Source organism: Mesocricetus auratus, unplaced genomic scaffold (assembly GCF_017639785.1).
Source record: "Mesocricetus auratus isolate SY011 unplaced genomic scaffold, BCM_Maur_2.0 contig_11976_pilon_obj, whole genome shotgun sequence".
NCBI classification, from domain to species: domain Eukaryota; kingdom Metazoa; phylum Chordata; class Mammalia; order Rodentia; family Cricetidae; genus Mesocricetus; species Mesocricetus auratus.
Genome location: NW_024432349.1, coordinates 726 through 15,301, shown reverse-complemented (window position 1 = coordinate 15,301; position 14,576 = coordinate 726). Strand labels below are relative to the sequence as shown.

General features: G+C 39.1%; 1 protein-coding gene across 1 annotated transcript; it reads right to left on the bottom strand.

Moving 5' to 3' along the window:
• Positions 1–766: 766 nt before the first annotated feature.
• On the bottom strand, positions 767–6,331 carry LOC101822813 (male-specific submandibular salivary gland protein). The gene is made up of 7 exons (XM_040741056.1): positions 6,174–6,331; positions 5,588–5,727; positions 5,084–5,154; positions 4,360–4,467; positions 3,012–3,113; positions 2,819–2,848; positions 767–974 (listed from the first exon to the last, which is right to left on the bottom strand). The coding sequence occupies exons 1-6, from the start codon at positions 6,252–6,254 to the stop codon at positions 2,832–2,834; spliced, it is 519 nt and encodes a 172-aa protein (XP_040596990.1). The 5' UTR covers positions 6,255–6,331; the 3' UTR covers positions 767–974; positions 2,819–2,831.
• Between the last annotated feature and the right edge of the window lie 8,245 nt (positions 6,332–14,576).

Below are 14,576 nucleotides of genomic sequence, written 5' to 3'. Positions count from 1 at the left end.
AGCCCTGAAAAACAATAACATTTTGGCAGTTGTTTTAAAGTGTTAGTTTGGTTTTTTTTAACATCAGGGAGACATTTAGGTTGTTTCTAAGAGTGCCCCCTCTGACTCTTAGGACATCCTGGCTATCAAGCCTCATATACTAAAAGATGTATCATAGATGGTTTTCATCACGTACTAAATATAATGTATATAATGTCATAGGTAATATTTTCCCATCTAATTATGAAGTATCAATGAATTATGTACTTATTCTCAATAAAAACTATTTCTTATTCTACTATCAAATGGTCCAATTTTATTTTACTGTTTATTGATTTATGTTTATTTTTGAGACAAGGTCTCACTGCGTAGCCTTGGCTTTCCTAGAATTCCATATATAGATCATGCTGGCCTTTAATTCACAGAAATACACCTGTTTCTGCTTCCCAAACTTTGAAATTAACACCATGCACCATCATACCTGGGTAATCCCATTTTTAAAGATTTATTTTACTTTTGAATTACATATATATTTGTGTATCTGTATATGGTATATGCACCAGGTGGGTGCCATACCTTTGGATGCCGGAAGAAGGTGAAGATTCCCCTGGAGCTAGAGTTACAGATGTTTGTGCACTGCCATGTGGTTTGTAGAAACTGAACCCACTGACTGAAAAGTGCTCTGAACTAGAATCATCCCAAATCAGATTATTTTTCAATAGTTGAAGTTGAGTGCCTATGTCTGTTGGTTGTGTATTATGTCACATTGATTAAAGACAGAAGTGTATGCATGAGAAATTAATTTATTTAACCAACAGAATAGTCAGTAATATAGTAGGAGGATAGGAAGAAAATCCATGAAGCAGATATTCTGACTTCATTTGTAAGATTAGAAGGAAAAAAGAAAAATGGTGAATTATCTTCATTGTCATGATTCTGATTTCACGCAAAAGTTGATGTGGGGAATATTCATGATCTTGCTGTCATCGGTAAAGCTTCAAATGCAAAAGGCAACACAAACACAAACAAAACAGTTAGATGTTCATGAGCTGCTGGTACTAACAAAATTTCTAAGATTGTAAATGAAAAAATAATGGATGAAGAATATAGTGGAAGGTTTGATAAAAATGCCAAATGTCATAGGGTTAGACTTAAGTTTCTCCTCACTGACTTCAATACCTCTGTACTGAGCTTTAGACTGATAGTTTTCAATGTAAATATTGATTTTCTATCAAAAAAGGAATGTATATGCAAGGTTGTGTCTCAGGAGAGTTCTAGAAAGTTCATCTACATTTACAGTATTTCCAAATGCAAGATACACCCCTGAATTCCACAGACATTACTCATTTTTAACAGTTGAGAATTTCACAAAATTATTTCACATCAAGATAAAAGAAATCGGGAGTGCCAAGTCATACAGCCACCTTGGAAATCCGAATGGAGATTCCTCAGAAAAATGGGAATCAGTCTACCACAAGGCCCCGCAATTCTACTCTTAGTCATATATCCAAACGATACACATTCATACAACAAGAACGTAGGTTCCACTATGTTCATAGCAGCATTATTTGTAACAGCCAGAACTTGGAAGCAACCTAGATTCCCCTCAGCTGGAAATTGGATAGAGAAAATATGGTACATTATAAAATGGAGTACTATTCAGAAGAAAAAAAAAACAATGGAATCCTGAAATTTGCAGGCAAATGGATGTTACTAGAAAAAATATCCCGAGTGAGGTAACTCAGTCACAAAAAGCAAACATGATATGTACTCTCTCATATATGGTTTTTAAACATAGATATGGTCTGGGGAGTGCCAGCCTACATTCCCACAGCCAGAGAGTCTGGGAAACAGAACCTGTTTCCAAAGACTGATGGAAGCAGAGGCAGACTCCCACAGCTAAACATTGAGCTGAACTCAAGGAACCCAGTGAAAGAGAGGGAGTACTGATGAGCAAAGGAGTTAAGACTGGGCTGGTTTAACCCCTGGAAACTGTTGACATGAATAAGGGGTAGTTCTTGATTCCCAGACTGATGCTTGGGAATCCAGCATGGGACTGATCAACACCCCCTGAATGAATGTGGGTGTCAGTGAGGAGGCCTGGGTAATCTATGGGGCCTTGGGTAGTTGTATCTCTGGCATACAAATGGAGTTTGGGTGCCCATCCCACAATGAGAAATGCACTCTCTCCCTGGACTCATGTGGGAGGGTCTAGTTCCTGCCCTGGATGAAATGACAGACTATGGACACCCCCATGAAGAGCCTCACCCTCCTTGGGGAAATGAGGAGATATGGGGAGGTTGGAGAGGGAGTGTGTGAGGAAGGGAAGAAAAGGGAGAGGAACCTGGTATTGACATGTGCAGCAACCTTTTTTCTAATTTAAATTTAAATTTACAAATAAAAAATAAAATAAAATAAAAAATATATAAAAGAAATCTACACTCTGCTTTAGGGGAGATTTGCTTTTTGTCATGGTATAAAGACTAACAGCAACATCAATCATAGATTTTCCCCCTTTGATTGTATAAGCATATATATATATATATATATATATATATATATATATACACAGAGGGAGAGACAGAGAGAGAGAGAGATAAAACTATAAACAAACAGTTCCTCTATCAAATACATGACCAATAACCTAATGAATGAAATCTTGGGTGCGGGAATGGGGACCTGGTTGGGGGCACAGGGAGGAGGGGAGGGATAGGGAGCTGGAATTAACATGTGAAGCAAGCATGATTCTAATTTAAATAAAAAAGGAAAAATGTTTAAAAAAGAATGAATTCTATCAGATTAAACCATGAGTAAGCTCCTCTATCATGTTCATACTCACCCATATGGTGTCTTTATTGATTACAAGTGTCTGTGAAAGATAGTTTTGATAGAGGGAGAAAATGGCACAAACAAAAATATTGTTAGAGATCCTTAGTATTTCCAGTGTTTTTAAATTTTAAAAGGGTGAATCAGTGATTATTAGGAATATTTTCAGATGCATGTCTTTGCTGTGTGAAGCACAATGGTGTTACCTGTGGTCACCAAGTGCTCAATATTCTCCTTTGGAATATCGTATTTCTCGGCTGTCTTCTCAAACCTCTGCTTCTGTTCTATGCTCGAACTCTCACCTTTCCCTACATTGCATGGAACAGAAAACAGAGCGTCTGTTAAAATGCTTAGAACAGACACAGTGGTAGTGGGTCATGCAGTACTGACCCATGGAAACATCCTGTCTTCCTGACCCTTCCTTATCCCAACCAGCTTCACTCTGCTCAGCCTAAAAGTTTTTTGAGACAGGGTTCTCTGTAGGTTTGGAGAGTCTCCTGAAATTTATTCTGTAGACCAGGCTGGCCTCAGGCTCACAGAGATCTGCCTGCCACTGCCTCCTGGGTGCTGGGATTAAAAGAATGAGCCTCTACAACACAGCCAGCCTAAGACTTCTAAGGTATACAGAACACATTTAATGGAGTTAAAATGTAAGGAACCATGACTTTGTCCACCCTGAAGACTAACTCTCTTTTTACGTTATGATGATGATGATGATGATTATTATATTTATTCATGCTTTCAACATAGGCATGACATTTTTTTTCAAAAATACCTGTATGGAATTCTGATGGCTGGAATCTGTGAACTAAATATCTGCATGATATGACTTTTCATCTTATTTCTGTGTAGATTCTAGAATCCACACACGGGAATATGATTATTACTAAAATGAGCAGTTAAATCAGATGAACAGGTTCGTGAACCAAAAATTAACAACCACCCAACTCCTACCACATCCTCTCTATCCATCACTCACCCACCCCAACTCCCGACCCCCAGTCCCCACCCTCCCCTCCCCTCACAGCTATGTCAAACAAAGCAACCTGGGATTTGGGGGGACTTTTTTGTTTTTTTGTTTTTGGCTTTGTTAGTCAACCAAACACAGTCAAGAACATCTGGGAAGAGGGAACCTCAATTAAGAAAATTGCCTCCATCAGATAGACCTGTGGCAAACCTTGTAGGACATTTTTCCAGATTGAAAGTTGATGTGGAAGAGCCCAACACGCTATGGGAAACTCTGAAATACATTTTGTTAATCAGTGGCTGATGGGGGAAAGCCCAACCTATTGTGGGTGGTGTGTTCCTTGGCCTGGTGGTCGTAAGTTTTATAAGAAAGCAGGATGAGCAAGCCATGAGAAGCAAACCAGTAAATAGTACCCCTCCATGGCCTCTGTGCCAGTGCCTGCTTCCAAGTCCCTGCCCTGTTTGAGTCGCTGTCCTGGCTTCCCTCAGTGATGGACAACAATGCAGTAGTGTAAGCCAAATAAACCTTTTCCTCCCCAACTTTCTTTAACACAGCAATAGAACCCCTATGATGAGCAGCACACTCACCAACAACTAAAATAACATTTGTCTTTCCACTATCGTCGACATTAACGTTGTGAAAGGTCATGGTGTCATCTGCCTTCTCTACAACGTGGAAATAATTCTGACCAGAGACTGCAATTAAAACAGAAACACCTGAGAACTCAGTAGAATTGTCATGATTTAGTTGTTGCTGTTGTTGATTTGTTTTTTCATTATATTTAACACATCTATCACACTTTTTCTTACTTCAATTGTAAGTCTTACTTCAAATGTCCTTCACAATAATATAGAATTATAAATGAAATAGCAGCATTCTTTGTAATAACCAGAACCTGGAAGCAACCTAGATGCCCCTCAACTTTAGAACGGATAGAGAAAATGTGGTACATTTACACACTGGAGTACTATTCAGCAGAAAAAATCAATGGAATCTTGAAATTTGCAGGCAAATGGGCAGCACTAGAAGAAACCATCCTGATTGAGATAACCCAGTCACAAAAAGACAAACATTAACTTCACATGTTCCTATTAATGTTTAAAAGATTAATTAGAACTTTGAACTTGCATCAGAAATTATCAGATGAATTTCTCTGAAATCCTGGCCCCTACATGTGTATCCTGGGCCAACAATGCCCGTTGTCTCAGACACAGACAAAGACACAAACACACTCTCTCTCTCTCTCTACACATACACACATACACACACACAGATGTATATATATATATATACACATGCATATATACTCACAGTCTGTAATATACTTCCCATCTTTGCCTTTTCTTCCCACAACTCTGTGTTCCTGGCACACGTTTTCCACCCTAAAAAAAGAAAGCTTCACTTCTTAATTTACTCTTTTCAGATTGCTAATATTTCATTATTGTGTTGGTAGCATTAACTATCTTGGGCTGATTTTTAATTTGGGTAAATAAACAGAGACTCCGGCGTCATGGCTGGCATGGGCAATAAATCCAGCCTGCCAAGAGAAGACTGTGTCCTCAATCTTCTACCCACCTTTACCATTTGTGACTGGTTTCAACCAGAATTACCCAACCTTCTGAAACTAAAATAGCACAGCCAATCTTGCTGAAGTCAAGTACACAGATAAGGCTGAAGGCCACTGTTCTCCAATAGGCCCAGGAGATCAACTCCATTTTTCATGCATAACCCATTTATTTGAGTGAAAATTTTACAATGGCATTCACGTCCCTGTTTCTCAGTCCTGTCCCTGTGCGTTGGATGAATGTCACTTACTTGGTATAAAATTTGATTGTGAATGTCTGGCATTCATCACTGCATTCCAGGTGCTTGACGTAAACTCTCAAAGGTCCACCTTCGCTTACCTTACTCTTATTATCTGCTGCTATGTAAAGGCTGTGCCACTTCCCGTCAACCTAAGGAGCACAGACCTTATTGTGAGTGTTGGGTAGTCATTTCATTTCCTGTTTTTATTTCAGCAACACTATTACTAATTATACATTATGTCAACCGACAAGTGAACTTGGACCTAGTGAATGTAGATGTCTTCTTCCTTGAGAGTAAATCATGAGAAGGCATCATCACTCATTCACACCAGAATGTGGGATACTGGAATACAGTTCGCACTGTGTAAATCACCCACAGGGAAAGTTCAATCTGGAAGTTTTTGATCTTAACCTTCTTTCACACTGTAGATAGATCTCATTGAAAACATGAAAGAGGTTTAATGACACTAGGATAGAATTAAAGATCAGATTTGGATACGGTATAGAAGTATATTGAATTTAAACAATGAACATGCTCAAACCAAGCTCAGGTATATATAAACACAAGAGGCCCTTTCATCCCCAAATGTACATACCTCTGAGGGACTGACTTCAAGATTCTGATGCTGTGCACAGGACACACCTAAGGCAAGAGCAAGCAGCAGGAACTTCACCATGGTAGAGCCTGGATTCACTGCTTCTTACAGAGGTCAAAATCTGACAGGTGTTGGAGAGACCGAGAATCTTCTCTACCTTTTATAGTATTAATCTTTGCCCTGAGATGTAGTGGGTGGATTGTCCACAGTGAAATTCCAGTATATCCTGGTTGGCAGCAACAGCCATAGACAACAATTCTGTTATTCTGATTGCTTCCTAATGAGATTAATTTGAGTTAAGCCATGAAATTGACCTTTCTGGCCACTGTGGACATGGGCAGACTGTCAAAAGCACCAATATTCATGTCCTTAAACTCCAAGTTTCTCATTTGGAAGAAGTGGAAAATGTGGGGGATTTTTGAGTCTTGTTATTTTAACTATGACAACTTTTCCATAAACTAGACCATTTGACCACTAGTTACAATGTGCATATTAATCAATTTTTATTCAATTAAATATCAATGAACATGAGATTCAGTGTAAAGCTGTGTGCTGTTTTATATTCTGGGCAAGAATTTGTAATTTTGACTCATGATATGAAACATTTTTTAACTTGATATTCTCAACAACAATATAAAATTTTGTTTTGATATAAAATATCATTGTTTTATGGGCTCAGTTGTTGATAGGCCATGGTAATGGTCATAGCTTATTCCAACTACAGTTTACATTTTCAATACTAAATACATGCACACATTCATATCTGTTTGTTGTTAGTGTATTTTTTCACAAGTGTGTCTCTGAATCATTTATGCAACTTACAGACAGTTGCTAATTTTCTCATGATTGTGTCTAATGATTTCTCAACTTTTTCTCCATTCAGACCTTTGGTCAGTAGATGGATTTACAAATATTTGCCCAAATGCATCATTCAGTATTTATTTTCCTTAAGTCATTTTTCAAGATTCCAAAAATTTTACATAAGAAATGGTCACCAAGCCCACTGTCACAAATGCTTTCCTATAATTTCTTCATGCTTCATTGTGTACTGTATATATTTGTTCTTATCATATTCCTATATGGTGCCTTCTTATTTATTGCCAACTTGTATGTTTTTGAGTCTCCATGAAATAACTCAATTCCATGACACAAGGTGGACTTTACTTACAAACATCAATGTCTTCCACTGATTTCTTGAGAAATCTCTATTTTTTTCCACAGAATTTGAGTGTTCTTCCGAATGTTAACATCAGTGATGGGCAAAATTCAATGACAGGTGCTCACATGAAGAAACAGGAGAACAGTTATACCAGAGAATTAACATCACAGCTGAAAGCTCTAGGACAAAAAGAAGCAAACACCCCCAGGAGGAGTAGACGCCAGGAAATAATCAAATTGAGGGCTGAAATCAATAAAGTAGAAACCAGGAAAACAATATAAAGAATCAATGCAACGAAGAGTTGGTTCTTTGAGAAAATCAACAAGATAGACAAACCTTTGTCCAAACTTACCAAACAGCAGAGAGTGAACACGCAAATTAACAAAATCAGAAATGAAAAGGGGGACATAACAACAGACTCTGATGAAATCCAGAGAATCATTAGGTCATACTTTGAAGACCTGTACTCCACAAAATTCGAAAATTTAAAGGAAATGGATGACTTCCTGGATAGCTATCACTTGCCAAAACTAAATCAAGAACAGATAAGCAATTTAAATAGACCTATAACCCCTATGGAAGTAGAAGCAGTCATCAAAAGTTTCACAACCAAAAAAAGTCCAGGTCCAGATGGCCTCAGAGCAGAATTCTACCAGAAATTCAAAGAACAGCTTATACCAATTCTTCTCAAAGTGTTCTATGCAGTAGAAGCAGAAGGGTCTTTGTCAAACTCTTTCTATGAGGCTTCAATAACCTTGATCCCAAAGCCACACAAAGATACAACTAAGAAAGAGAACTTCAGACCAATATCCCTCATGAACATTGATGCAAAAATACTCAAAAAATACTGGCAAATCGGATCCAAGAACACATCAAAACAATCATTCAACACGATCAAGTATGTTTCATTCCAGGGATGCAGGGATGGTTCTACATACGAAAATCCATCAACGTAATCCACCATATAAACAAGCTGAAAAACAAAAATCACATGATCATCACACTAGATGCTGAAAAAGCCTTTGACAAAATCCAACACCCCTTCATGATAAAGGTCTTGGAGAGATCTGGGATAACAGGGACATACTTAAACATAATAAAAGCTATATACAGTAAACCAACAGCCAACATCAAACTAAATGGACAGAAACTCAACGCAATTCCTCTAAGATCAGGAACAAAACAAGGCTGTCCACTCTCTCCATACCTTTTCAACATGGTACTTGAAGTTCTAGCCATTGCCATACGACAACAAAGGGGGATCAAGGGGATACAAATTGGGAAGGAAGAGGTCAAACTTTCACTGTTTGCAGATGATATGATAGTTTACATCAATGACCCAAAGAACTCTACCAGGGAACTCTTACAGCTGATTAACACCTTCAGCAAAGTGGCAGGCTACAAGATCAACTCAAGAAAATCAGTAGCCCTACTATATACAGATGATAAAAGGGCTGAAAAAGAAATCAGAGAAACATCACCCTTTACAATTGCCACAAACAACATAAAATACCTTGGGGTGACGCTAACCAAACAAGTGAAAGACCTGTATCGTAAGAACTTTGAATCTTTAAAGAAAGAAATTAAAGAAGCCCTCAGAAAATGGAAAGATCTCCCATGCTCTTGGATAGGTAGGATCAATGTAGTAAAAATGGCAATCTGCCAAAAGCAATCTACAGATTCAATGCAATCCCCATTAAAATCCCAGCACAATTCTTCACAGACCTTGAAAGAACAATAATCAATTTTGTATGGAAAAACAAAAGACCCAGGATAGCCAAAACAACCCTGTTCAACAAGGCAACATCCGGAGGCATCCCCATCCCTGACCTCAAGCTCTATTATAGAGCTATAGTCCTGAAAACAGCTTGGTATTGGCACAAAAATAGACAGGTAGACCAATGGAATCAAATTGAAAACCCGGGTATTAACCCACACACGTACGAACATCTGATCTTTGACAAAGAAGCTAAAAATATACAATGGAATAAAGAAAGCATCTTCAACAAATGGTGCTGGCATAACTGGAGACTGGCATGTAGAAGAATGCAGATTGATCCATGTTTATCGCCATGCACAAAACTTAAGCCCAAATGGATCAAAGACCTCAACATAAATCCAGCCACACTGAACCTCTTAGAAGAGAAAGTGGGTGGTACCCTTGAATGAATTGGTACAGGAGACAGCTTCCTGAACATAACACCAGTAGCACAGACAGTGAGATCAACAATTAATAAATGGGACCTCATGAAACTGAGAAGCTTCTGTAAGGCAAAGGACACAGTCAGCAAGACAAAAAGGCAGCCCACAGAATGGGAAAAAATATTCAGTAATCCCACATCTGACAGAGGGTTGATCTCCAAAATTTACAAAGAACTCAAGAAGCAAGTCTCCAAAACATCAAAGGACCCAATTAAAAAGTGGGCTGCAGAACTAAACAGAGAGTTTTCAATAGAGGAGTCTAAAATGGCTGAGCGGCACTTGAGAAAGTGCTCAACATCCTTAGCCATCGGGAAATACAAATCAAAACTACTCTGAGATATCATCTCACTCCTGTCAGAATGGCTACAATCAAAAACACCAATGACAATTTATGCTGGAGAGGATGTGGTGAAAGGGGGACACTCCTCCATTGCTGGTGGGAGTGCCAACTGGTTCAGCCACTTTGGAAATCAGTATGGAGATTCCTCAGAAAAATGGGAATAAACCTACCACAAGACCCAGCAACTCCACTCTTAGGCATATATCCAAAAGATGCCCATTCATACAACAAAGATGTCTGTTCCACTATGTTCATAGCAGCTTTATTTGTAATAGCCAGAACTTGGAAGCAACCTAGATGCCCCTCAACCGAAGAGTGGATAGAGAAAATGTGGTACATCTACACAATGGAGTACTATTCAGCAGAAAAAAATAATGGAATCCTGAGATTTGCAGGCAAATGGATGACACTAGAAGAAACCATCCTGAGTGAGGTAACCCAGTCACAAAAAGAGAAACATGGCATGTACTCTCTCATATATGGATTTTAGACATACTTCTGGGGAGTGCCAGCCTACAATCCCATGGCCAGAGAGTCTGGGAAACAGAAACTTCATTTAGTGGCTGATGGAAGAAGAGGCAGACTCCCTTGGTTAAGTACTGAGCTGAACTCAAGAAAGCCAGTAACAGAGAGGGAGGACTAATGATCAAAGAGATTAAGACTGGGCTGGTTTAACCCCCAGAAGCAGCTGACCAGACAAAGGTTAATTCTTGAATCCCAGGCATCAGCCTGGGAATCCAGCATGGGACTGATCAAGACCCCCTGAATGTGGGTGTCAGTGAGGAGGCCTACATAATCTATTCAAACTTGGGCAGTAGATCAGTACTCATCCCGAGTATACACACGGACTTTGGACTCCCATAGAACAATGTGAGGTGCACTCTCACCCTGAACTCTTGGGGAAGGGGCTTAGGCCCTGCCCTATATGAAATGACAGACTATGAACACCCCCATGGAGGGCCTCACCCTCCCTGGGGGAATGAGGGGATAACGGGGGGGGGGGGTTGGGGGGAGGGCACGGGAGGAGGGGAGGGAAAGGGAGAGGGACCTGGAACTGACTTGTGAAGCAACCTTGTTTCTTATCTAAATTTAAACTGGGAAATAAAATAAAAAAATAAAAAAAATTCAATGACAAATCAACCAAGATCAGCTATCATTTAATACCTTCTGAAGTGGAAAATTACCTAAGACTTCACACACTCTCATTAAAGTCCTTCCGATTTTTCCTCAAGACCCCAAAGAACCCACACATTTATCCTATTTTCTGAGTGACCCTTCTGAAAACTTCCCTATGGCCTTACACAAACTCAGGTTCATAGTTTAGCATTTCCAGCACGTGTATCAAAAAGATCTGCTTCCTTATTCATGAAGGGCAGTGAGTTTTCCCCTTATACATAATTAACGAAATATGATACCATACAGCCTAATCCAGGGACTCAGAAAAATACAAATTCTGTCTTTTGTGAGAACATCCATCTATTCTGATGGATCCTAGAAATTATCACTGTGTTTGAAGCTTATATATATGTATACATATGTATTTTATATTTTTCATATATGGATATATCTATTTTATGCATTTCATATATGAATATCTTCTTATTTATCTTTATATATCTCATATGTAAATGTGGTAAATTTTATATTCATATGTGGATATATTTGATATTCATGGTTATATGTTCCAATTTATATATGCAAGTGTTTGTGTGTGTGTGTCTGTGTGTGTTTCCATTTCAAGTAATTTATTAATTAAGGACCTTAACAACACATTTTGTCCATAACAGGGAAGTGAAGAAAGAATGGAAAATGTAGGAACTTCAAATCAACAGAGTCAAAATATATGAAATGTTGACACAACAGATTGTGTTACTGGAGACACAGCCAAGCATTGAGCTCTTTAATGTCTGACCATTGAGTAGAATTTGACTGAAAGACTCCTTTTCCACAGGTCACTGACCTTCATCTCCCAAAGAATCAACAAACATGTACTGAAGTTTCTCTCTTCCTTATTTTTGTGCCCTTTTGTATTGGATACAATGGTTGGGTTTGTTTGTTTATTTTTCTTTGTTTCCTTTCCTTTGATGTAGTTATCTACAGATTCTTCTATGTATTCTAGCTTTAAGTAAAAATCATGGGAAAATGCAGCACTAGACATTCTTAGGCTTTGTTAATAGACAGGGGTGGATCTTCCAAATTCTACCATTTCATTGGTGGGGAATTACTGTTTTTCTCAGAGCTGTGCTGCTGTCCAATTTCTCTTAGTGTGGAGGAATCTCTGTGCTGAGTGACTTAAAATTTGGAAAGTTCACAGCCTTGAGAGGAATGTTGTAATTAAAATATAAACTCAAAAAAATTTAATTGAAAATTTAAAAAGAAAAGAAACTATAGAAATTTGTCTTGTTTCAGGTCTTAGAGAGAAAATGTTCAAATTGTTCCCAATGTTTTAAGGTCATATTAGCATATGTTAATTATATTAATTATACATGATAAGGGGCTTCATTTCAAAGTACAGCTTTGTGCAACATCACTTAAAAAACTTTATTATTAGCAGCATTATTTGTAATAGCCAGAACTTGGAAGCAACCTAGATGCCCCTCAATCGAAGAGTGGATAGAGAAAATGTGGTATATTTACAGAATGGAGTACTATTCAGCAGATAAAAACAATGGAATCCTGAGATTTGCAGGCAAATGGATGACACTAGAAGAAACCATCCTGAGTGAGGTAACCCAGTCACAAAAAGAGAAACATGGCATGTACTCTCTCATATATGGATTTTAGGCATAGATCTAGGGAGTGCCAGCCTACAATCCCATGGCCAGAGAGTCTGGGAAACAGAACCTTCATTCAGTGGCTGATGGAAGAAGAGGCAGACTCCCACGGCTAAGCACTGAGCTGAACTCAAGAAAGCCAGTAACAGAGAGGGAGGACTGATGACCAAAGGGATTAAGACTGGGCTGGTTTAATCCCCAGAAACAGCTGACCAGACAAAGGTTAACTCTTGAATCCCAGGCATCAGCCTGGGAATCCAGCATGGGACTGATCAAGACCCCCTGAATGTGGGTGTCAGTGAGGAGGCCTACATAATCTATTCAGCCTTGGGCAGCAGATCAGTACTCATCCCGAGTATACACATGGACTTTGGACTCCCATCCAACAATGTGAGATGCACTCTCACCCTGAAATCTTGGGGGAGGGTCTAGGCCCTGTCCTGGATGAAATGACAGACTATGGACAACCCCATGGAGGGCCTCACCCTCCCGGAGGAAATGAGGGAATATTAGGGGAGTTAGGGGGAGGGCACGGGAGGAGGGGTGGGAAAGGGAGATGGACCTGGAACTGACTTGTAAAGCAACCTTGTATCTACTCTAAATTTAAACTGAAAAAAACTTTATTATTATTATTATTATCTTTTTTTTTAATTTTATTTTCCAGTTTAAATTTAGATAAGAATCAAGGTTGCTTCACAAGTCAGTTCCAGGTCCCTCTCCCATTCCCTCCCTTCCTCCCGTGCCCCTCCCCCCGTTATCCCCTCATTTCTCCAGGGAGGGTGAGGCCCTCCATGGGGGTGTCCATAGTCTGTCATTTCATATAGGGCAGGGCCTAGACCCTTTCCCAAGAGTTCAGGGTGAGAGTGCACCTCACATTGTTCTATGGGAGTCCAAAGTCCGTGTGTATACTTGGGGTGGGTACTGATCTGCTGCCCAAGGCTCAATGGATTCCCTAGGCCTCTTCACTGACACCCAGATTCAGGGGGTCTTGATCAGTCTCATGCTGGCTTCCCAGGCTAATGCCTGGGATTCAAGAGTTAACCTTGTCTGGTCAGCTGTTTCTGGGGTTAAACCAGCCCAGTCTTAATCCCTTTGATCATCAGTCCTCCCTCTCTGTTACTGGCTTTCTTGAGTTCAGCTCCGTACTTAACCAAGGGAGTCTGCCTCTTCTTCGATCAGCCACTAAATAAAGTTTGTTTCCCAGACTCTCTGGCCATGGGATTGTAGGCTGGCACTCCCTAGATCTATGCACTACCCATACCTCCTTTATACTCCATTTTATTTTTAAAATTCTCAGGGCAATTTTAAAAACATTTTTCTGATCTCTTGAAACACTCCTTAAATATGCATATATAAATTAAAACCTGGGGTCTGCATGACAGTCAGTATTTTATCATTAACTGTTTTTTATGTTTATGATATGAAATTCATGTATCAATTGAAATAATTATCATGGATATTGCACATAGTCCTATTTTTTTGTTATTGGTTCCCCATCTGGTTTTGCTACCTAGTGGGGTAAAGCTGGGCTTAAAAACCCATTGGTAGAATTTCTTCATATTTGAGGTTTTAAAAGAAATTACGAATATTATGGTTACATCTTGTTAAAATGAATGTTTGGAGTCAACACTGAAAGCACTTGGTCCCAAATGTGTCATTGGAGGAAAATATTTTATTACTGACTCAATAAATAATTAACTGCAAAATAGTTAATGTCATCCTATGTAAGTTTTCTCTATCTTCACATCTTAGCTAGGGTTTCTATTGATGTGATGAAACACTAGGACCAAAAGTAAGCTGAAGAGAAAAGATTTTATCAGGCTTCCATTTCTACATCATAGTCCATCAGTGGAGGAAGTCAGAACAGGAGCTAAAAAAAGGGCAGGAACCTGGAGATAGGAGCTGATACAGAGACCATGGAAGGGTGC